Source organism: Phalacrocorax carbo, chromosome 6, assembly GCF_963921805.1.
Source record: "Phalacrocorax carbo chromosome 6, bPhaCar2.1, whole genome shotgun sequence".
In the NCBI taxonomy this organism is placed as follows: Eukaryota; Metazoa; Chordata; class Aves; order Suliformes; family Phalacrocoracidae; genus Phalacrocorax; species Phalacrocorax carbo.
In genome coordinates, this window is record NC_087518.1 from 387138 (window position 1) to 412813 (window position 25676).

At 40.5% G+C, this 25676-nt stretch overlaps 1 protein-coding gene across 4 annotated transcripts in view; it reads left to right on the forward strand.

The window, feature by feature from the left end:
- FGD5 (FYVE, RhoGEF and PH domain containing 5) overlaps positions 1–24320 on the forward strand; it is a 116755-nt gene extending 92435 nt beyond the window's left edge. For 2 of the 4 annotated variants that reach the window (XM_064455788.1, XM_064455789.1), the window contains exons 13-21: positions 6531–6614; positions 8241–8320; positions 12394–12493; positions 14666–14803; positions 15876–15978; positions 17696–17826; positions 19555–19680; positions 21411–21559; positions 22308–24320. In XM_064455788.1, coding sequence (XP_064311858.1) covers positions 6531–6614; positions 8241–8320; positions 12394–12493; positions 14666–14803; positions 15876–15978; positions 17696–17826; positions 19555–19680; positions 21411–21559; positions 22308–22344 — 948 coding nt within the window. In that variant the 3' untranslated portion in view covers positions 22345–24320. Of the gene's footprint in view, positions 1–6530; positions 6615–8240; positions 8321–12393; positions 12494–14665; positions 14804–15875; positions 15979–17695; positions 17827–19554; positions 19681–21410; positions 21560–22307 lie in introns of those variants that run through there. The other 2 variants (XM_064455790.1, XM_064455791.1) reach the window with 2 other exon arrangements.
- The last annotated feature ends 1356 nt before the right edge of the window (positions 24321–25676 follow it).

The window sequence follows — 25676 nt, forward strand, 5'->3', positions numbered from 1 at the left end:
GCTGACCTCTTTTCACCCTGGGACTATTGTGAGGAGGAAAGATGGCTTATTACAGAAGTCATACATTTTGCCATTAATTCTTCTTATTTCTCCCTCTTATTAATATTTCCTATTTGTGCATGAGTGGATGCACAAGTTTCTTTGCCTCCTTGATCATGTACTGCAGTCATAATGAAAGATCAGATGGGATGGGACACAGTGCTGGCACTGCATTTTTTCTGATGGCTTCATTGGTTTGTGTGAAACTCAGACTTTCATGTACTGAGAGTGATGGATTTCATCCAAATCTTCAAAGATGAGTTTGCTACAGTGCTGTTTTACTGAGTCGGCATCAATGGACTGTAACAACAGCAATAAATGTCAAAATCATTACTTTGTTGCAGCCAAGGGAAAATGGCCATGCCAGAATCTCCAGGAGCTGGTCTTAACAAACAGTGTTCTCAGCAGTACTAACTCTGAAGCCTACAGATGACCACTTCATAACAGATGATACTTGCTTCCTTACTGATCTCTCTTCTGTAACACTCATCTTTGCTAGTATTACAAAAACATTTTGGACTTGTGACTAAAGCTGGGACCAAATTCCAAGAAGTTTTTACCATTTCGTCTTCCAGTGTGTTTGTAACTGCCATCATAATCCACGACTATGGCAAACACTGAAGTGACACGAACCTAGCTATTATAAATGATATAGAGAATTTAAAAGGAAGATCAGAAATCAGGTTGGTAATAAACATTGAGAGGAAAGTAATTTAGATTTGGAATAAACTGAGATAAATTTACAGTAGTCCAAAATGGTTGTGTCAGCTTGAAGGTCACAAGAGGCTGAAAGTATTACTGGAACAAAGAAAGCACAGAAAGGAGTTTCTGGCACTTTCTAGTTTAGGAACTATTTTTGATTCCTGGGGAGAGTTCAGCTGCTCAAACCCGGATGTTAACTGCAAAGAGAGAAGTGTCTCTTGGCAGCTGGAGACATTACAGTAGCCAATGTCCTGTTGTTAATAGATGCTCTCAGTATTCAGAAACAGCGTTTTTTTCTTCCTTTCAGTCAGAAAGACAAACTGTGACAAAATGTGCTGTCATGCAAAGTATGTGGTAGAGCTAGATGAAACCATAGTTGTCACTTTTAAGAACCAAGAGACACATAAAACTGGCATCCTTCCTGCTCTAACACACTCAAGTTGCAACCACTTCTGCTTCCTTTATTATGCCTCCTATTGAGGCAGGGCAGGGGTGATTGGATCTTGGAGCTAGTTTGAAACTTATAGGCAAATATCTGCCTTTGGGTTCAGTGATTTTTTTACTCAGTCTCTTCTACCCTGAAAGCTCCTCAGGTTGGAAAGCAATGCCATGCATAGTAAAACTGCAGGAAAGTGAGTCAGGTGGAATATGGTAATTCCTGCATTAACACCTGAATGGTTTTGCCTTATCTGCTTGTCACTGTTAATGCTATGGATTCTCTATTGTGCCACCACCACTCATGCTTCGCTTAATGGACTATTTAGCCTGTGAATACATTAAGACAAATACTGCATAGCTATGGCAACATATTTGCATCTTGGCATATAGCATCTTCACTACCTCAGTCTTAAGGCCCCGCCAACCACCATTGCCAACACCTTTCTCTAACAGCCAAGGCCTGCATGAACATATCCTTCCCTTTGCCAGTGCACCTAGCCCAACCCATGTGCTGTCTTTATTCTGATGCCTGGGGACACTGTGTGGAAAAAAAACACAACCAAAAACCACAAAACCCCAACACTAGAATAATCTGAACACTCTCTCTTAAAACTGACATTTATTTAAAGTCCCTGTCTTCTAATGACCATATCATAATCCTCTGAAGCCACTGGCAAAACTCAGGTAGGATAGGAATTTGTCCTAATGTATTAATCAGAAAAGCCTTTCAGATCTGGCTGTTTGGTTTTTTTTTTTTTGATGCTTCACCTGTCAACTGCCACTCAAAAAGATCACCAGAAGCTAACACATATAGGTATAGTTCGGTTTAGCTTTGGATAAAATAAGTGTATTTACCTTAGCTACGCAAAACAGATTTTTACACGAACAGCATTTTCTGAAGTTCTTAGTAGTGAACTTACTCTGACTGAAGCTGTCAAGCTCAGGACCTGGAGAGAATTTCAGTGGAAGAGTATATACTGAAGGATAACCCTGAGAATTAAACTCCTTCACATCCCAGGAGATGAGCCTACCAAACTAAAGTTGTAGTTAGAATGTGCTATAAAAATCGGGGGTGTGCCAGACTCCTACTTGGCCTGTGCATTCAGGGTATGCTTTGGTGGTGTGCGTGTTTGTGCTCTGAATATATGCCCATAGGAGCACAGTGCACAGCCCATATAGGCATGAGTGTGTAGGGGACACATTTAGGGGCTTTTGATATGCGTATGTTTCTGCGGGTGTATGTTATGATGTGTATCACAAGGTTAGTTGAGCTGGCTGTTTTGTGCAGGCTGATGGTATTGTTGAATCTGGTGTTTCCTGGCAGGATGTTTGGTGAGTTTTGCTGTGCGCCTGTTTCCTGAGTCCAGTCTCTGTTTACAATGATGTTGGGGCCTCTTTGCAGCACACTATGGGCTGCTGACACTGGCAGGCCCCCTAACTGTCCCCCAACCACAGGACTTTGCAACTCAGACAGTGTCTCTTATCTCACCCTTCCAAGAATTTCTCTACAAAGGCTGCTTGTGTTGCAAGTGGGGTGAGGGAAGCTGCTATCAAATGGGAGACTGTTTAATGCTGTAGCTGGCAGGGCTGGAATATAGGATGTTTTGGAGTCAGAGATTGGAAAATGCAGCCCCAGCACACATTCAGGCTGCTCCACTGACACTTGGGATGTTTAGCGGAGACTTGAACAGAACAACACAGGGTTCATAATGAACTACCCTTTAAACATTCAGAAAAACCAAACATGTAGTAGGATCTTTTAGTCAGAGAGTGCATTATGTATGGATGCCAGCAGTTCAGCAGGGCATAGATAAACTCGTTTGGATCAATAAATGTGGACACTGTAGGTTAGAAAACTTGCACTGACCTCTAATGTTACTGGGTTCCTATTATACAACAGAGGGGATTATGAAAAGAAGGGGGGAAAAAAGAAAAGCAGTAACAGAAAAAAAGACAGTTAAAGAGGAGGTGTATCCTTCTTTGTCTTAGCAACTGTTGTTTGGGGGACTCTGTGTGACCATGCAGTAGTGCAGAATAGGAATATTCACTGTCATATCAATATATGAGCAGTTCGGGATCCCAATTATTCAAAAGTTTTCTGGCAACCAGGAAGCAGGTCTGAAGCCCAAGGACTTCTGGGAGCTCCCCTAGGGGCTGGGCAGTTGATCTCTTCTACCACAGATTCCTGAGAGGCTGCAAGATCAGCGTGTATCATGGCCCAGTCCTCACTGCTTTGGGGAACAGTATGCAGTGTGAAGCAGGAAGATGCATGAAACCACTGGTACTGATGCTAGTTCTGCCCATAGACTCATATAGCCACCACTCAGGTCTCCAGTGTAGATGTGGCAAAGGAGACAGCACAGAGTGCAAACCCTTTCTTCATGAATATGTGTGCCTTGCTCAGCAAGTTTTCAAATATTTGTCATAATTTAATTGTGTCAAGCTGTGGCTGGTGGGACCTCAGAGTCACAGCCCACCGCTATATACTGTGGAGGAGGAAAACAGAAGAAAAAAAAACTTCCAATGGGCAATTATAAAGCAAAGCAATCATTAATGTTTAATAACACCTTGGGATATTAAACAGAGCTGTTGTGACAACAGTACGCACCAAGGTGTCATCCTTAATCAACACTAATAAAAGAATGAGCTGCATTTTAAAGAAATATATAATTGTTTAAACACATAAAATAAATTGGGTTTGCTCTTCAAGAAACCCAGTAGCACATTATGCCAGTATCCTGAAAATCTCTCTTAGGAGTTCACTTCCTTGGGCTTAGTGCCCATAACTAGTTACCTTTTCTTGTGCTTTGAAACAAGCCTTAAGCACTGGCGGTGATCAGTGGCAGAGGAAGTCCTGTTTTCTCATATAATACCTGAACATTCAGGAGATAGCAGAATCACCATGCAAATATGAGATTTCACCAGTATTCTCTTATTTCACAGAGTTAATGTTAGCAATAAAGTCTGCCTGCCTTCTTACCTTTTTCCCACCCAGCTGCTGGAGTCTTAGTTGGTACTAGTAATATCAAGTGAAAATAGCTTTCTTCTCTTTTTCACTGAAAGGCTTACATTTGCCCTGTTTTTTCTACCTTAGCCTCCTAGATACTCTGTGTGCAGTATGTTGTGATGAATTTTCTGGTTATGCATAGCCCTGGTTAAACTGGGAACCATCATGTGGTCAGTATTGGGCAGGTGTCACTGTGCGGACTGGATTAATGTTAGCATGGAGGGTAATTTATGGAGCAATAAGTGAATCACAGAAAAACTCTGTGACAAGCCATTTGTCACCTTGTTCTAAGGAAATTCTGCTGTGTTGTTGCAAAAGGAGTAAATACTCCACATGAGACTACAAAGAAGAGAACATGCGACTCCTATTCTGACTTGATAATATGCTTTTATATCCTCAGCTGAGAAGGGTTATATTGAAAGAGCTTTAAACTCCACGAGTTAAGACTTAGTAGAAGGACACAGAGGAATACACAGTAGAGTGGCCAATGCAGGAGTGCATGGAAGTCTTTTTGCTAAAATGTTAGAATGAAATGTTTCAGCATTTTCTACAAAAATATTGGCTGATTATACTTAAAGGTAGTAAATTTGAGGTAAAAGTTTTGGGGAAAGTCACTTTTCAGTATATTTGCCTCACATTAATGAGAATCTGCATTTTAAAGATGGGCAGCTAATGCACATAAGTCTGATTTGCTCTGAATCAAACAGGTACTTAATGTACTGGTGTCCATGAGTGAACCCATGGCCCTAATAAAGGCAACAACAGTTTTGCTGTTAAGTCCAAGGTGAAGGATTTAATCCCATGCGTATTAATTCCATGTCATTTTTCTTTAACAATTTTTCCTGCTCTGTAAGAAAGCTGAACTATGACCTTGTAAGACAACACCCATAAGGCTCCACTTTCTGTTTTGTTTTTTCAGGCAAGCAAAATAGTGAAAATTTTACACCAACAGTTTTAGGTGATCAGGCAGTACTATCAAGACCCCAACAATTCCAGTCATACAGGATAACATTATTTTATTGCCAAATCATTCTTTAGTTTCCTCCCTTCTTCTCTGCGTCTTGCTTTATCACAGTTTTCCTTCCAAAACACCAGCCAATTGGCTATATTTAAATGTCTTTGTCACAGAGGAATCCAAGTGAAGCTGGTTTCTGTCTACTTTTTCATTTCTTGAGAATTTCTGCATTTAAGATGCCTTGTCTCTGGTATCACACAGTATTTACCTATGCCTTGGTTCTACATTGCCTTGCACATCTTTGTTCATAGTATCTCAGTGCCGTAATCAAGGGGCTGTCTGAGTTTATGCATATTGGTACCGATGTGAGAGAACATCAGAACCAATGGGAAAGACAACAAGAGAACATGACCTGCCTATTCAAGTAAAGCAGAGAATGCATACACACAGGCATTACTTTGGCAATGTTAAGGCCCACCGAACCTGCTATTCCTTCTAATAGTAAGGGAAGGAGAGGCCAGCAAAGACCTACAAGGTCCAGTTCTGCCGTTTCATTTATTTGTTTGTTGGCATGAAGGTAAAAGGCTGCAATAATGTCTATGATTAAGTTAGACAAACAGCAGAGAAGGTCTGATCCCATTTAGTATGAAGCTGTTTGAAAAACATGCATTCTGCAAGTAGCTGGGAGAACTATGGAAATATTTGGGGTGTTAAGGAACAGATTTTTTTTCCACACAAAATGAAAAAAAGTTTCTCATTTTTGCCCTTCCATGATCTCTGCTGCAACCCACAAACTCAGCAAAGCTGTCGTATGTCTAGGTGAGTTTTGCTAGCAGTGAAGTACAGTTACTGCTCTCAAATATCCAAACCATTCCTCCCTGAATCACTCCTCCAGACCATGGCACCTCTCCTCACCTCCACTGCCTTTTTGCCCAGAAGATGGAAGTCCGTGAAGCCCAGCCCTATCCCTGGCCTCATTGCAGCTTCACTGTCAGGAGGACCCTCAGAGAGTCAGAGCTGCAGCATTATTGGCAGTTAGTTGGTATTGCCAGTTAGCAAATGCAGAGCCTGCCTTCCCAACCTGAACATGGCATTGCTCTTAAAACAAGCAGCTGTTTCACCCAAGCTGAATAAAAAAGAGCTGATTATCTACGTGCTTAACCATTAGCAACAGTCAAAATGGGAAGAAATGAAAGTCCTGGACGCAGACTCCCCAGGGTTTTGTGGAAATGCAGGTCTTGATCTAAGCTGTGTACCTTGGTCCTGTCTTTAGTAACAGTCCTAACAGTTCATCAAGTTACTGCTTGTTCTGTGTTGCCCCCCTAGGAGTAATGGGCAGGCCTGCAAGCCGTATTGCAAATTATTGATTTCGTCTTTCTCTTCATATAGATGAATGATGTTCTGCTGTACACATATCCCCAGAAGGATGGCAAATACCGACTGAAAAACACCTTAGCTGTGTCAGGCATGAAGGTAATGCCTCATCTGTATGATAGGCTGGAATTAAAGTTGTATAGTGGATTGTTAGTGCTTTGCTGGTTTATGTCTCATATCCAGCTGAGGGCAAGGGGAAAGAAGGGATGGACCTGTTATCAGGGGATTCCCTTGCCTCTTACAGGAGACAGAAAAAAAATAATATAAAGCAAACATATAAAAAATTATCTATAATGCTGTGACTTAGTACAACAGCCTTATTCAGGCTGCATAAATAATACAAGCCAAAATCAGATCTACCATCTGATCATGAAACTGGAGTCAGAAAAGATCTATTATGCCATTTTGCCTATTCTCCTCTTCATGTCTCCAGCCAATACATGGTTGTTCCCTACTCACTAGGGCTTAGTCTGCTTGGCTTTAAACTCCTGCCACTCAAAATTTACGTAAGCTTTCATTTGCCTGGTTTTCATGTGCCCTTTAACTGTTTTCATCAAAAGCATTAATGGGTTCAAAAAGTGATTAGCCAACTTTATGGGGAAAAGGTGTATTGGGAGTGATTACATGCAATGATATAAACACAGTCTCTAGTAAATTTCTAAATTGGAGATTACAGAAACTGGACACAATTGTCCTGTTCTTACACTCTTTCCCTAAGTATGCATTGGCACCAGTACCTGTGCAACAGGAGATATTGGGCTCGGGGGGTCTTTGCTTCTCACCTAGCTATCCATTACATACCTCCCACCAAGAACCTTCATAACTGTTATATAGCTAATATGCCAAGTTGTATTTATTTGAAAGAGGACTTGAAGTGGCAAGTCGGGAGTTTGGAGATCTAGGAAACATTCAAGGTGAGAATTACTGCTCATTAATTCCAGCAGAATGACATGGGTGGTTTGAGGTGTTATGAAAAGGTGAGAGGCCGATCACCCTAGAGACCTGATAGTCTAAAATTAACTATGGGTTTCCAGCTGGGGTAGGAATTGCCAAGGCACTCTACCAGAAACTGAAAAGGAGTTGCAGAGCAAGTACTTGTCGGGGTACATTTGAAATACTGAGTCACTGGCATAATAGATGCTTGTTAATAACAACATATCAGTACCATGAAGCTATGTTTCTCCTAAGTGGCTGTTGCTATTAATAGGCAAGCAATACACTATGTGGCAGGTAAAAGGTTTTAGTTGAGCTGCCACTTCTAAGTTTTTTTCTTTTTTTGCTCTTAAAGAGCCTTGCTGCAGACAGGCATTTACTGAACTGAAATGCTTCACTGTATAACGTCTGCATGTCAGGAAGAAAGTTATTTCCATTCATTCCAAGAATAGCCAAAACTTTTACCCAACATGCTCTGACACTTGCCAGAATAAACACCTCCTAAGCTTGTCATATTAAACTGAACCCTGACTGATACTTCATCCTTACCTTTATAGTTGGATTAAATGCCTTTTTTTTCTTTTAGCGCCACCACCATATTGAAATAGTGAGCATTCCTCATTACACCAGCAGTACAAAAGACAGAAAACCTTACCTGCCCATCACTTTGCATTGAAATATGAAACAGATGGCTGGGACATCAGAGATCCATATGCATTGAGACTTGTATGGTGTACTGGTTCTAGACAGTTTAACTAATGTCCACATTCATTTCATGGCATTTGTTTCTAGGTCAGCCGCCCAGTGACAGAAAAAGCCCAAAACATCCTGAAGATTGAATATGATGAATATTGCCTGACCCTGTCAGCAAGGTACTGTCTCCAAACAGCCATGGCAGAGGGTGTTGCATTTTAGAGCTGTATCTCTAGGTTAGTCTAACCAATACCCAAGACTTAACTGGTGTCTCATTGTTTTTTAACTCAATTTCAGTCTGTGCTGTTGTGGCAGACAATGGCTGAGTGCTTGATTACACAATGAAGATATTAATTATAAATGTGAAGCTTCTAAACTGTACCTAATTCAACTCATATACTGAGTCAAGATTAGAAGTTGCTCTTGATAACATCTTAAAGAGAAAGGAAAGAGAAGAAAGTCTGTTACTAAGAAGCCTGAGTCCTTCCCACTACCTTTCACACTTTTTCGCTCTGACATTAACAGTATATTATACCTCCCTTTTATAAGTTTGCTTGTTACCTCATACCACTAGGGTTGCAAAACTGCCGGCTAAAATAATAATTAGGTAATACTGTGCAATGGATATAAAAGCATTTAATAGTGCTTAAATGATGAAGCCAAAATTAAACCTTACTGGCAACCTCATGGGTCTGCCTAATAAAAGGAATTTCACTAATGAGTTTGTGTAGTGCTAATACTGATTGCAACTGGGAGTCAGGATCTCTGTCCTGGGATCACAAGCTAATGCCAGAAGGAGATTGTAGGTCAGTTTCTGATCAGAAAATAGCAGTATACTATATTTTTTTCATGCTTCTCACCCAAAATTATCCTGCAAATTTACCTAGACCTATGGCAGAAAGGTGGCTGGTTTGATTTTCAGGTGTAGCTTACTACAAAAGACATAGCACACTAACAGTGGTATTGAAATTAAGCCATCCAAATAACAAAGTCCTCAGTGGTTTTATGTACTGACTTTTCCACCATCAGTCTCCAACTACAGCATGGCTGGAAACACAGCAGACCTCCCTACATCACACAGTGCAATAGAAAGACAGGGAGGGCACTTTCTTATTCAGAATCAGAATTTGGAGCTCTCATCCTTCCCAGAGCACTTGCCATCTGTGGGCAGTGCTCAGATACCTGTCAAAGCCTTTTTGTCTATTTCCTTTTATTACGAGCAAATGAGAAAATATCTGAGATTTTCTTAGAGCTGCACACTCATCAAAACCCTCAAAATATACATACACTACTTCTGAATTACCTGCTGCCTGTTACAAAAGCAGGATGTGTACAGTCCTTCTGTACTGTATAGCGGAAATAACTGCTGCATGTCCCCTTTATTTAGGGCAACTGAAGTTGGCATCCCTAGTGAGAAGCTTGGGATGTTCTGCTGGCATTTTTATGTTGTTCCTTTGCCTTTTGCACTCATATCAAGTCTCTGCTTAGTTAGCCTAAACAAAGCACGTGAGGCCACTGAGAGCTGTTTTTCTTTGGTAGTAGATAGAACCAGAGCCTGAGACTAAGGTTGCCCTTCTGATAACAGCCAGATGGAGGCTGACTCCTATGAATGCACTGCGATAGAGCCCCTTTCTCTTCCTTGTGCTGCTCTTTCTGGGACTGATCTGCCATAAGTCACCCAAGAACATTTTTTCCTCTCCCTTTCTGTACTGGCTGGCAGAGCTGATGGGACACTGGTGGGACAGCATGCTCTCCTTACCCCACTGCACAACATCCTTGTCCTGCTACACTCACCGAAAGGAGCACCAAAGACACAAAAGTACCAGAAGGCTTCAAGTGTCCCTAAAGACTGTATCTTTTACTGCTTGCACCAAGGTGCTGCAAGTCTGCACTGAAGGCCAGTTGTTAACAATCACAACCCAAACCTCAATGCCTTTACACTTGTATAAGACAAGGTGATGAAATACAGCGTAAGTGCCAGGACTAAAGGCAGCAGAATGAGGATGACCAAAGCTTGGAAGGCAGCGTGGCTATATGAGCAGATGGCACTGTCAAGTCTTTACATCCCCTGCTGAAAATGGCTTGCTCACCCAAAGACCCATGTTAAAGGCTTGCAGTGAGCTGGTAACAGATCTGAGCACAGAGCCTTTGTGGAGAAGGCTCATACTGCTCTTATACCTTTATGTGCATTTCAGAAATGTTCTTCTTGGACACAGGGGTAACCATGTGGTGCCCATATAAAATACCAGAGCACTGGGAGAACGCAGTCAGTGTTACCTCCCTAAAAGGCTAATTCAGAGTGACAGTGGTAGCACTGCGACAGAATCCCATCCCAGTCCAGTTTCTGTGTTCCATGGATGTCCCCTGCTGTCCAGGAGACTGCAGTGACAGTTTCACCGCCCAGCACAAAAGGTGCAGACCCAGAATCACACAAATGAGGCAATGGTGAATCAATGTCTGAGCTTCTCTGAGCCTCACATGTTCAGGAAAAATTCCTCTGAGCCTTCATGCATCCAGTGACACAGTTAAGTAAGGACAGGCCAGTGCCAATTGACATAACTTACCTTACTCATCAGCAGACAGGTTTTATTCCCACATTTAGACACTAATAACCTGTGATATTGCCTAGAGATGTTTAATGGCACGGGGAAGAGATTAAAGGGGCTAGTTAGATATCAGGCTTTTAATTGCAGATTGTCCCTCTTATCTGTCTTTCCCAAAGTGGCTTTAATTTACATCACTATGTGGGCCATGATTTCCTTTGTGTTTTCAAATCATACCTTAATTCTCAAGTGAAGAGAATTTCCAAGAAATAATTAGCAAGAGAAAGGTTCAAGCCAAGACTTCTTTTAGTGCTTTGCAGGCTGCAAACATGATTTGTCTGGAAGATACATCTTCAGATTTCTTAGAAAGTGTAGTTTCACTTGACTTTTGGAAGTAATAAGGACTGACTAGTAGTGTGACTCTTGCCAGAGATGACCTTATGTAACATAGCCCCTTGGCTTGCAGAGGTTAGCCTATATGCAGTAGATACACTGCTCAGAGTTTCTGCTCCAGTTTCTACTCCAGGCTAGCTGAATTTTACGGAGGCCTGTGTTTTTCAGACAGGGGCTTATGCTCATAGTGCAGAGTGATGCTAACTCAGAGATCATTGATAAAATCTGGCATTTCCTCTCTTTTTGTTCCTTTTGGTTTTTTTTTAAAACGACAAACGACAAATTCTTCTCAGATGTCTTGTTTGGTGGCCTTCTTGAGGACAGTGTGAGGAAATCACAGCTGAACAGCAGCTGGCAATGATGCCACTGGTAATTTTTACAACAAAGTCTAGTAGCAGCTTTAATGTGAGTGGTTGGTATGACTCAGGGAGGGAAGACCAGCACAGTGAGTAGCATTCCCTCCTGTAACTGATGCTGGGAACAGCTAGAGCTGTGCACAGTTTCAGATGGACAGGAAGTGCACAGTTTGAAGTTGCAGCAGGAAAACCAGCTAACACAGGCAGGACAGCTTATGGCTGTAACAGAGCGAATGCATCTGGGAAATAACAGGCACTAAGCACCCTACAGCTTTTCTGGGATAGCTGGACTGGCAGAGAAGCGCAAAGTGCTCGCTGTTTTGCCTTGTGCAAAGCGGACATCTAGGGGCCAGTTTGGAGAACTACTGGCCTCCATGCATAACTGCAACTAGAGGGAATGCAGAACTTCCATCTCAAATTGCTGTCCTGGCCTCTTGCCAGGAGACTGGAGATTGCCTCCTAAACAGGAGCTAGAGGAAAAGAAAAGCATTCACATCTTTACCATGGGTGACAGACTTCTTCATTTCTCAATATGCAGATCATCTAAGCATCCCACTGTACAGGTAAGCATAAATACACTTATTCTGAGCAACCCATGCCAACACTACATACCCTAGAGTGCCTAAAAGCTAGGGCAGGCATAACAAAAGGAGATATTCATATTATCCTATGTGATCTAGGATTGAGGAGCTTATAGCAAAGTCAGAGACTACTTTGAAAAACTTTCTGAGCATTTAGTTCCTTCTCAGCCACAGTCCTAACCATGGATCTATACTAATCATCCTGATAAGTGTGCCCAACAGCCAATTTTGTTCCTGGTCAGAAAATGACCAGTTCAATGCAGTAGTGGGGAAAAGCAAACATTCATAAAGTGAAGCTTTTCTGCTCTGATCCAGAAACAGCTTGTTTCAGTCCCTGCTATGCATGGCATTGACTGCTCTGCTGTATTTCATTCCACAGCTCTTGCTTGGAAAGGGATGACTGGTACAGCTGCATCAGCAGATACATCCCAGATGACTACAAAGCTCACAACACTTCCACTTTTCACAGCAGCGTGGAGGTAAAAGGAGGCCAACTATTTCAACGCTTGAAAGGCAGGGGGGAAGGAGGAGGGTTATAAAATGCAAAGTTCCTAGTGGCAAGACGTTGTTGTTATTTTCATTTAAACCAGTATGCCAAGCTTAAATAATGAAGCTCACCACAGCTCATGGGACACCTCTGAAATGTTAATCACACTCTATACTCTGTGGTCTTTATTTAAATAGTTCTTCTGGAGGAAGGCTATTTTGTCCTAAAGGGCGACTATTTTGGATGAGCTAAAAATAGCTACAAACTGCATAGATTTTAAGAAAACAAAACTACCCATTAATTAAACTAATATAATACAATATAAGATCATACAACTAATATACTTACTTACGCTAATAATAACCCACAAGCAATATTCTAATTGTACCAGCACGATTGCTGTATATTATTGTTATTCATTTCTGTTGTACTACTCCCAGTTAAAAAGGCAAAGAATACATCCGACAAAAAGTAAAAATGCTATTTTATGTGACATAGAACACCAGTTTTTTGCAATAAGACTAAGTGGGGAAAAAAGAGTGCTGGTGAGGCCACACCTGGAGTGCTGTGACCTGTGCTGGCCTCCCCAGTACAAGAGAGACATGGACATACTGGAGAGAGTCCAACAAAGGGCCATGAAGGTGATGAAGGGACTGGAACATCTCTCCTGTGAGGAGAGGCTGAGAGAGCTGGGACTGTTCAGCCTGGAGAAGAGGAGGCTCAGGAGGGAGCCCATCAATGTGTATAAATACCCAAAGGGAGGGTACAAAGAAGATGGAGCCAGGCTCTTCTCAGTGGTGCCCAGTGACAGCACCAGAGGCCATGGGCACAAAATGAAACACAGGAGGTTCCCTTGAACATCAGGAGACACTTTTTCACGCTGAGGGTGACTGAGCACTGGCACAGGTTGCCCAGGGAGGTTGTGGAGTCTCCATCCTTGGCCATATTCAAAAGCCACCTGGACGTGGTCCTGGGCAGCTGGCTGCGGGTGGCCCTGCCTGAGCAGGGAGGTTGGACCAGATGACCTCCAGAGGTCCCTTCCAACCTCAACCAGCCATTCTGTGATTCTGTGATTTAGTTTTTGAACGCTTCAGAAAATAAAAAATGAAATAAAAAAAACTAACCAGGATTTTCCTTCTGGCCTGAAGCGAACATACTTTCAAATATTTAACAAGAAAAAATTACAAATTAGTACAGCAACCTAAACCAAATCCTTTTTCAACAAGTGAAAAGATAATTTTTTTGTAGCTCTGCTTCTGATGTAAACCTGAATGTGTGCAAGGAGAAGTTTGGAGGTATTTAATTTTTCTGTGTTTAAATCCTAGTTATCTGCAGAAGTTTAATTTCCTCATAGGAAACCCTCCTAACAAACAGTCCTTCAAAGGCACAAGAGCTTGTGCTACTTATGCAAAGCTGCTGTAAATTGACAGTGGGGTACCCATAATACTTGCTGAACCTGAAGTAACACAGCTTCTCAGCACGGCTTATTAGTTTGGGTTCAGTTCCACATTGACCATGGCTCCCTGGGCTTGGAGCAAAGGCACCTGTACAACACTGCAACATGGTGCATTCCAAGAAATAGGAACAGTGAATATATTTTCTAAAGCTGCTTACATATATTCAGATCAGCCATGGAAAGCATGTATTAGATTTGAATCGGGTGGGGGGGGGGCAAATTAATCTTTGGTTTTACCGTTTTCTCTACTCTCTCTTCCGTGATCATAGAACTGTCCCAAGGTGTAATGACAAACAGCTCAGGCCCTTTTTCACTGAAAGCTATAGAGGTTTTTATGGATTTTATTTCAAAAGCTGTTACTAACAAGATGGCTTTAACTCATGTTCTTACCTGCAGTTTGCATATGCAGTGAATCAGATCCTTGTCTGATGTAGAAGAGTGTCAGTGTCTGACCAATAATAGATCTATATGGGTTTTTACCTGTTGTGACTCTGGCTTTAACAGCACCATGTACTGATTGGCCAGAGTCTCTCAGTGCTGAAGCAGCTGTATCTCACTTACAACGTGCATTAGGAATTAGAAAATTTGGGATCTTAGTGAGCGAAGGTAGACTGAAATGAGAGGAGAATTGTATGTGACGGAGCAGGGCTGACTGAGTGTACTTTGGAAGTGTGGATGCTTCTTCATTTGTTCTTGTTTGATTTTAAGCTAAGGGAAAGGCTTGGAATACCTTTGGGTGAGAGGCCTCCTACTTTGGTACCTGTGTCCCATGTCATGATGTGCATGAACTGTGGCTGTGACTTTACCCTCACTTTGAGGCGACATCATTGCCATGCCTGTGGGAAGGTAAGAGCTGTGCAAGCTTCTCAGGGAGGTTTTATTCACACCTCTAGGACACAGGCTGCCACGGCTGTAACTTCTGCAAACTTGTAGCAACATCAACACCAGAATATGACTTCTCAAAGAACATGTTTGTGCTTTGCTACATTAGGTAATTAGGTTTCTAATGACTGTTGTAGGAACAACAGTAACCTTCCCTTGAGGGCCAAATTAATTCCCAAAGGCTAGCAGTTGAAGGCTTACAGGATAATCGTTGCCACGTCCAACCACTAAATCTGATATACAGCTAGCTCTAGAGACAATGAAGCAATACACTCAAAAGATATGCTGTGTTGTGGACCAGAGCAGTAGCACATCTAGCCCATGTCCTGTCCCTAATAACAGCTGCTAAAATTATCTTCCAAGAAAAGTTAAGAAACTCAGCAGTAGAGCACGGTTTGGTTGGTGACCTAAGGGAAAGCTTCCTCTGTGCTCCGTTGAAGAGCTGCTGCTTTTTGCCCTAAAGCCAAGGGGATCTCCAAGTCCCTTTATCACTAACTGTAGAGATTTATTTACACGCATAAACCTGTGGTCCTGTTTTAAACTTTGGCTGTCTTTTAGCCTCAGTGATTTTTTTTTAAATCAAACTACCAGTAATTTTTGCTACTATGAAAAAGCATTTACTTAATCTTTTTTCTAATTCCACAGAGAAAATCAGTCTGTACCTACATAGAGATAGCAGGAATATGCAAGCTTGCTTAAAAAAAACAATGTTACTAATGAAGCTATGAAAACAGAAGTAATATTAAAGTGGTCTTTCTGTGATTCACTTGTAGGGAAGATAAAAGTTCCTGGGGAGATGGGCACAGCAATGGTGTGCAACCAAAGACAGTGATCAGTTCTGCGTGGCTTACAAGAGTGTAAATCTACAGCAATCACATTTCAGTCAGTAGACCTACCGAGTACCACACTTTTAGGAGAGAGTCATATCTGGTCCACTATCCACCTTCCTCTCCCAACCAGCTCAGAGGATTCGTTTTGCATGTGCATGTGTATAAATTTAAATTATATTTACATGCATCTTTCCTTACTGGAACAGATTGTGTGTCGAAATTGTTCAAGAAACAAGTATCCTATGAAGTACCTCAAAGATCAAGCAGCCAAAGTCTGTGATAGCTGCTATGCGGAACTTAAGAAAAGAGGTAAGGTTCCTTAATTCTTGGCAAAACTGGCAAACCCATTTCCTTCTTGTATAATGGAGAGGCTTTAGGATATGCCTACCATGTTGTGTTTTGTTAAAGAGGATTTCTCATTTCAAGCATGAGGCATGTTTACTGAGGTCCCAGGAGTGCCAGGCTGAATGGCAGCTAAAACTGTTTCAGCAGGCCGGGTTCTCTGAAGGCTCCCCTGGCCTTTTGATAAACCAGAATAACAAAAAAACCTGTGCCCTCAGAGGAACAGCTGAGGACACAGGGTTTGTCTAGTTGGGAGAAAAGGAGGCTGAGGGGCAACCTCATTGCTCTGTGCAGCTTCCTGAGGAAGGGTTGTGGAGAGGGAGGTACTGATCTCTTCTCCCTGGGATCCAGTGACAGGACGCATGGGAACGGTTCAGGCTTGACATTAGGAAACATTTCATTACCCAGAGGGTGGTCAAACACCGCAACAGGCTTTCTAGAAAGGTGGTTGATGCCCCAAGCCTGACAGTGTTTAAGAGGCGTTTGGACAAAGCCCTTAAGAGCATGCTTTAACTTTGGAGCAGCCCTGAATTGGTCAGGCAGTTGGACTAGATGATTGTTGTAGGCCCCTTCCAACTGAACTATTCTATTCTGTGATGTAATTATAGGTGAAAGCTCTTCTCTGTCATTTCTAATGAATTATCCATTAAAGTAAAACAATAGGTTTACAGTTCCTCACCATCCTCATCCATGTTGTAGCTTTTACAACAACAAATGTTGAGGTAAAGTACAGTCACTAAGAGCTTTCCTACATGGGGAGTTAATCTAGTTACAGATGAAAGCATGAATTCAAAGCAGAAGAGCTACTGCCTAACTAGAACTCTGTATTATTGTCCTACTCTATAAGTTCCTTTTCTGATTTAAATACACATCCAAATCAAAGATAAAAGTGCGGGCAGGGGTTACATATATATGAACACAGAATGAACAGGAAATAATGTTCTTGCACAACTATTCATGTAGAAAATCTCTAGAAGGAGGCACATTATACTGTCAAGATTTAAAAAGTGGGGACAGATGACGTTTAGTTTTTCCATCCTGATTAAAGAAAGTCATACTAGCCAAGCACACATGAACGGATGCTGACACAACAGCCGAAAAAGCATCCCCAAGCCACTGTGTGTCCAAGAAGTGATAACTCAGATTTGTGCTAAAACAATGCTGTGCCTTACTAAGAGCTTCCAGATAATGTGTGTTGCCAGAAGTGAAATTACGAAGATATAAACTCGGACAACTGGGGTTAATGGAGATTGACAGAGACAGAATAACTCTCTCCTGTGTAGAACTTAAAGAGAATGGTTCATACAGAAAGAATGTCCCATTAGTGAATCTATCCTGCAAAGGTGTTACAGAACATAGAGGGGAAGAGATGGAAAAGCTATTTGCTTAATGCTGATTTTAAATTAGAAAAAAGCAAACTGTGTTTTGTGCTTTGTCAGCTTTCTTGCAGACTTCTTCCAAGCAGCTGTAGGCTATTACCATTAACCTAGAGTGCTATGAAATCCACCATCTAATCAGTCTTAAAGGGGTGATGTGAAAGAAAAGCTAAAATAAATACCAGCTATGGAGGAGGCATTGCATTTTCCTTAGACATCTGCATTAGTGTATTGTGTGTCTCTTACCCCTGGTCTGTACCAATTCATCCATTTCCCCCTTCCCATTCTGAATTTTCTTAATCTTGCAGAGCGGCCACTAAGTGTGAGCTTCCCTCCAACTTCATCCAGGTGTTCAAGTAGTGCCTTCTCCTCCGTCTTCCACAATATTCATTATTCATCTTTTAAGAAACAGAAGAAGATCCCTTCAGCTCTTATGGAGGTAGGGCCAAGCTGCCTGAGAAAGGCAAGGAACTTAGAGAATTGTCTGCTCATACTTCAGCAGCTACGTTTATAATTTATTCTGTGTGCAGTGGACTCAGCCCATGCCCTGATCTGCTTTCATCATCCAATTATGTTTTTCTGTTTTTCACAATAGTGTTTAAAATACAAAATACTCTGCGCTCTGAAGATACCACAGAAGCTTCTTGGGCCCACTGAGAAACTTAGTTAGAGCCATGTACTTTAATTTGCTCATCAGCCTGTAAAGTCTTTAGAAAATTAAGATGCCTTCAAGGTACTAGATAGTAAAACAAGGCAGATCACAGACAATGGCAAGTATCAACAGAGCATGATATACTGTTGACCAGTAACCTTTTTTCACAAGACCCTTATTTCTGAAATCATACTTTCATTTCAAGAGAAATAAAATACCACTTACGTAGGAAATAGACTCTAGTCCTTGGCAATCAGTTCAGGAGCATACATGTTTAATCAGGCACTTTGCCTCCAGCTCACACCAAACCATTTCAAATCAAATGGTTAAAATCTTGGTCCCACCAACATAAACAAATAAATTGCCCACCAATTTCAGGATTTCTCCAGCTGTATTAGTTTTCTTTCCAGGAACAAGGTGCCAATCATGTTGATGTAGTCTAGGAAGCTAAGTTGCCCGCTGAACTCAAGCACAGTAAGGCACTCCCACTTCACTGAAATCAGCAGGTATTCATCGTCATATTAAGGCGAATAGGGTGCAAACATCTTGCTGAACTCATTGTACAGTCGAGACACTAGGATTTCTTGAGACTTGTTTGTGCTGAGATGAAACTGAGCCAAAGATACAAGCATGTAATACAAACACGCAAACTGAATACTGAAAGAACCAGCAGGAAAAAAATTCAGCCCCATTAGGAAAAAAGCAGTATCCACAAGGAGGCAGCACATGTTTATTAATATGAACTGTCTCACTCCACCATAACTTTTTCTAACTTTCTTTACCCAGGTCCTGGAACAGTTCTGTTCTGCTGCAAAACATTGCTAAATTACTGCTCAATTGCCTCTTGTGTCAGTACTACAAAAGCTGGTTTTGAATCTCTGCACTTTGTTTCTAAAACCAATACTACTGCAGTTTACTACTGCAACTAATAACGCACACTGTACTGTGTGTGTGTGTGTGCATAGTTCCATCTACTCAAAATCTGTATCTTTAAGAACATTAAGCACTTAGATGTCAAAATAATTCTGTGAGAAGGGTAACTCTTCTCAGAAATATTATTTCACAAATGAAACCAAGTAATAGTCAAGTGATTAACATAAATTTATATAAAACCATTGTAAAGACCTAAACATAACATACATCTCACAAGTGTTCAGCCACAAGACTATAATTCCCTTTTGGAAGCATGTACTTTTAATATACCGAAAAAACAGACCTGGGAAAGGGGACAAGTTCGGCTTCTCAGAACACAACTGTAAACTTGCTGACCTCAATGATAACTCAACTGCATATTTTCCATTAGAGTTACTGAGAACTAAGTTTAACCTGAAATCTTCAAACAGTTAAAAAGAACCATAATATCATGCTTATTTTTTTCTGTCTCTATACTTCTAATGGTCTACTTATGATTTCACAAACATAGACCTGGTTGCCTGGTGTGACGCAAACATGCATATGTCAGGAGGGGAAAAGCCTTTGCTGTTACAAATCCTGATTTCTCCTACCCTGCTCCAGGTGGCGTCAGGAGAGGGAGCTACCATCAGTGGTTACCTCAGCAGATGCAAGAGAGGCAAAAGACACTGGAAGAAACGCTGGTTTGTTATCAAAGGCAAAGTCCTCTACACCTACATAGCAAATGAGGTACTGTGCAATCTGACTTCAAATAGTTTCCTATCTGAGTTCCCTTCTTTACCCCTACAGGCAGCACAAGTAAATGCAAAAGGTATAAATGGGAGTTCTCACAACTTCCTGCCTTCTGAGACCTGGTCCTAACACACTGAGTCCCCAGGGAGCTGTCCTTAGCTGAGGGGCCTAGCCACAGCCCTAGCTGGACCTCGGCAGCCCTCTTCACAAACTGCCCGTCATTATTTGACTTCTTGCTATTCGTGCTATTATGTACTGTCAACCACTGTGAACCTCAGACTACATATTTACACCTAAAGACTTCAAGGTCCTTAGGCATTCTCTGGTGCACTTGGTAACTGCCTGATATTTTGTAGATAGACTGTGCTATGATCCACTTCAGGTGGGGTGGAGAAACCTGTAGTTTTGCAAGTATAAATAGGACATATTTGTCCTACTAGTACCAACGGGGAAAGGCAGGAGGCAGTCTGCAGAGGTGAGAATACTACCTTGTGTATTGGTCTGTAAGCTCCTCCTTACAGCCAAGGAGGCTGGATATCAACTAGATCATTTTTATCTATTTTGTCTCTTCCTAGTCCCTTTTCTTATTTTAATTTCTTCTCTTTTGTGCATAGCTGCAATACAAATAAACTTGAAGTAAGTGTGATGTAAGTTTTGGTTATAACTGACAGATTTTGTAAGCAGAAGCATAAAAATTAATTTTGCGGAGCAAAGGACACAGAATACAAGAACTGTAGTAATAGCAATGCTTGGTACTTTAAGCCTTCAGAACAATTTGCAAACATCATTTAAACTTTCGTCACCACTGTGATGGTTGTATGAAGCAACATTATACTCTTTAAACAGATGAGGAGATTGAGGCACAAAAGAGTTCATTATTTGGCCAGCAATTCAGGCACATTTACCTTACCTCTGCTAACCTTAAAAGTGATCTTTTCTGGTTCAACAATAGGGAAAAGGCAACAGATGGCTAATTACACTTTGCATTTCCAGTTTGCAGTTTAGTTTCTAAAAGCAGAGGCAAAGGCAACATACACATATAGAAAACATTACCTAAACACAGTGACCAAATTAACAGCTAAACTGCAATTGTTTAACCAGGCTTATTGTTTTCTTTAACATGTTCAAAGCAGTGTCTGGCAGGCAAAATTCTTGGAAGTTTCTTGGGAGTAAATTAACAATTGCATTACCACCTCAGAACTTTCAAAGCAGCATTTTGGAAAACAAGTGTGCTCTTTGATTCAGTGCAGATTTCTAAAAATGTTGCTAGTGCTATGAATGGACACAGTACCAAAAAGACTACTACTTGCACTCAGCAAATAAAAATGGTTGAAAGGAACATAAATGGGAGTGGATCTCAGGCTTTCAGAATTGCTGCTGTACTGTACCATACTCTCAGTCACCTCTAGTTTGCCTTCTGGACCATTATGTCAAAGATAGCCATCAAAGTAATGCTAATTTGACCTTCGTGGCCATGTGGATGATCATGAAGAACAGGACTTTCAGAGGTGGTGTTCGAGTTCAGCACTAAGACTAGATAAATATGTGCAGTACACAGGCACGGCTCTTGTTTAGGTAAGAGCCAGCAGTCCAGCAGAATATTCACACTACTGCTTTTGCAGCCCTGTCAAGAGAGGGGTTGTATCATTATTTGGTTTTCAAAAAGAGCCCTCAAACTGTTAAAGGCCGCCTCTCTAAATTTTGGTTCACTTCTTGTTTGCTTGCAGGACAAAGTTGCCACAGAAAGTTTGCCTTTGTTGGGTTTCACCATTGCCCCAGAAAAGGAGGAAGGAAGTACGGATACAGTTTTCCATCTCTACCACAAGCAGACTCTTTTTTATAGCTTCCGAGCAGAGGATAACGATTCAGCACAGAGGTATGGGGGTAGACTTCCACACTAACTAGTGTGCAGGTCCAAAGGCTTATGTAGGACTTTTCCCCTCTCCTTCACTTCAGAATGCCTTCATAACAGAGGAAACAGCCTTCAGAGTGTTGATTAAGCCCAACTGCATGCGACTGGCCTGGGTGGCATTAAAAATCTACCTGGTGCTTTCCAGTTCCTTCAGGAAAGAGAATTTGCTCCCTTGTATAGGTAAAGAGGAGGCTGAATCTCAAGAGTCATGCCTAGAAGTCTGCCAAATGTGATTACAGAAACTTCTCCGATTTATGTGTTCTATTTATCCATCTTAGTCTCCTCATCAACAAATAATTATTTAGATTTCCCATTCTAACGCTACTGCTTCCACATAATAAAATAGTCATGAAACTAGTCATAAAAATGCCATTACCTCAAGACACACAGGGAAGGAAATGAGAGCTTATGGGAGGTTTTGTTGCTTTTAAACATACCTCAGTGGTTTCATCTTTCCTATTCTAAGGCAGGACTTGTACTATCCTTGAGATTTTACCATGAATTACTGGTGAAGGTTGTACTAGAATGCAAGAGTCCTAGTACCCATTTCCCTGCTTTAATCACAAAACTATAGTTTTTCATTAGAGCTGGGATGGGAAATGTAGTTCTCTTCAGGCTTTACATTCTTAAAATACTTATTTTTCTTAAAATACACATGTTATAAAATATATGCATTTTAAGATGTACCACTTTTTCTTTCATGCCCTTTTAGGTGGATTGAAGCCATGGAAGAAGCATCCATATTATAGCAGCTATCACTCAATGGACTTGGAATAAATTCTCAGATTTCTATACATTCCCAGCAATGCTGTCTTACAAAACTGAACAGTGTATTTCAGGCAAACTGGCTACATACACTGGATATGAACTGTTTCCAAATTGCTCTTTTTGCTTCCTCCTTCTTACATCCATATTTTTGCAAATGGAAACTTTAAAATAGAGAATATTTATGGTGATCTTTATGTCTGTGCAAGTTCAACCTGTACTATAAGCTTCTCCTCTGATTCCACAGTAAACTAAGTCTAACATCAAGACAAGAAAATACATGGAAATACTGACTACAGTAAGTAACAGGCTCAGTTTTACTTACTCTAGAGCATTATATTTCATTGGGTTGGGTTTAATGTCTACCATGAAATGAGAAACAATGTAGTAAACAACAAATGCTCATTTAAAGCACTTTATTATTTTTATTGAACTACAGCTTCATTTTTTCATTTTTCTAAGGAGTTTTGTGGCCTGATTCATTACTCATCTATTAACAAGTGCCAGCATGAAATTATGCCCTGTGTATGCTAAATTGCTTCCACAGAAAATGAACAAACAACACATTCAATTTACCTGGTCTACCAACACTTCACTGGCTATGATCCAGGATAATTACTTACTATCAATTTATAATTTTACACAGATCACCGTATAATTTATTTTAAAGGGTTTAATTTCATACCACTGCAGTACTTTGAAATGCACTCCAGTAGCTCTACAAATCCAGACGTTGAATAATTTCACTTCTACCTAAATACTGCATCAGACTCAAACCCAAAGGTTATTTTTAATTTATTATAAACATACAGACAGTTTTTGACACTAGTCTACCAAGTAGTGTTAAGATTTTTATCATCTATTTAAATAGTCTATTTTCAAAGCTTTCTCCTGTTGTTTCTGCTGTTCTTGTTATGAAAAATGACATCAAAACTTTAATCCATTTAACCAGCACACCATTTGAAATATGCTGGTGAGCTGAAATGCACTTGTCTGAACCTGCTTCGCTGGAGTGCTTTGGAACTCCTGTGGCTAAATGTGTCTTACATCAGACCGCTGTTGTGCACTACATCTCCAGGGCTGGATTCTTACCAGCCAAGTGTCTGTATGACTTCAAAGATGCTGTGCTGCTTTACACCAGCTGAGGATATAGATCTCTGGAGTTTGGGGTTTGTTTTTTTTGTCTTGGGGTTGGCTTTTTTGTTTTTAGTGTTTTGTTCGGTGTTTTTTTTATAAAGAAGGTTGAGAAGTGGTGTTCTAATCATTGCAATAAAATGGTTTTGTGTCCTATATTTGTCATAATATTTGACTGAGGAATAGAATGGCATTTATAATTAAAATATAGCTTTCTATAAAAATACTATGTTCAAGAATTTACTTGCATCAAAATATATTGGGGGGATTTTTATTACTTTCATTTTTCCCTTTCTTCAGGGATGTTTACGGATATCTGAATTTTTGACCCTAACAAACTGTTTAGAATTGTCCATATTTTTAAAGGCCTATAATATGTATCCAATTGATAAAGGTAGTTCCATTTATCACCTGGAAAAACAAACTTAAAAAAAACCCAAATACACACATACCACTAAATAGAAATATAGTTGGTTTGGGGTTTTTTTGAGGCTTTTTGAGTTTCCTGTTAGAATCATGGCCATGCTACCCATACACTGTAAATGTTTATCTCCCCTTGAAAACATTTTGCACTGACAAAAAAATAAGAGAATGTTGAATACAGAGTAAGATCTCTAACCACGGTCCCAAAACAAAACTGCACTACAGAACAACAGTATTATGAAGATTTAGGTGCTGACATTTAGTGACCGTTGTATGAAGTTATCAGTTATAAGCAGGAAATGAATACATGAAAATATTTTGTTGTAAAAAAAATAAGATACAGTGCTATTAAACATTGTTTTAAGTAATGTAGAAAAATAAAAGAGCAAAACAACTGCAGTTCTACAGGCCTCTCCTTTACATTATTTTTACCTTATTTAATTCCAGCTTTGCAGTTCCAGTTACTGTTAACAGGCACTTACCTATTAACCAATTCTCTGACAAACTAAGGAACAGCATCAAATCTGAAGATGGTAGTGGAGGCCTTCTGGTAGTAACAGGATTTAGACCTAATTGCTGTGATGAAGTGTTTCAGTCCACACTGCATTTATCTCCTGTAAAGCCTACCTACCAGTCAACTCTACTTCAATTACGGATATAAATGGTCTCAATAGAGCACAAAGAAAGAGGAAAAAAAATGAAAACATCCTTACAATTTCAGTCCAACTGTTAATCTAATTTGAGCAAAGCTAAGCACTGGAGACAGAAATTATCTTCATTTCAGAGTTAATCCAGTAATCTCCTTTTAGAAAATTTTAACATCTTAGACTAGAGATATATATTCAGTTTACTATATGCCATTTACTTACAAACAACTCTTTCTTCCTAACTTGTAGCTAGTATTACTCCTTCAAAATGAAGATTTTGTTCCACACTTTCACAAATGTTTAAAAAAAAAATTCAGTAACGAATCGCAATATACTAGCTACTCAGTCAATAGCTCAGATGCAAGCTGATCTCATTGGTTGTTTCAATGTTTTTCTGCTTATTTTGCTACTTATTGAGAAGCATTAAAATTATTAGCCATCATGTGCAACGAATATTTAGATCTGACAGTATATGCCTCGTTAAAAACCTGGTTTTAAACTGCTGTTAAATAATTTTTCCAAGTCAAAGTGTAAGTCATTCAGAGTTGGAGGGTATGCAGACATGACAAGATCCCATGCCATTTACACAAGCACTGCTGGTCTAGCCCTGGGACTAGTACCTTTCCTGAGGTGGTTCTGGGTTGCTTTTATGATTGACCAAAAACACAGAGCTATGAATACCAACCAGGCTTTTCCTGTTTGCATGCAACTTTGGTACAAAAGCAATAGCAACTGTTTTGGCTGTAACCAGAGTCAGTGAATATCACTGCTTGTGAAGGTAAAAAAAGCGCCAATACTCAGTGAGGGGAAAAGGTATTCCCTTGTCACTTTGTGAACCTCCTACATGCTACACTTAAAATGCTAGTCTAACTTCACAGGTTACCTGGGAACGTAACGTACACACTTCTATGTATTAAAACCAGTGAGATCCTTCAGGTTGGATAACACTGAGACATCACTTTTGATGAAGTTTTGACAAGAAAATTTCTAGACTCTGTGGTAGGTTTACAATGCCTTTTAGAGAGACCCAAGTAAAATAATTTTTAAAAATTTAATCTTTCCTAAAAGGAACTGTTTCACAAATACTCTGAATGTCTTCCTTTTCCACAGAA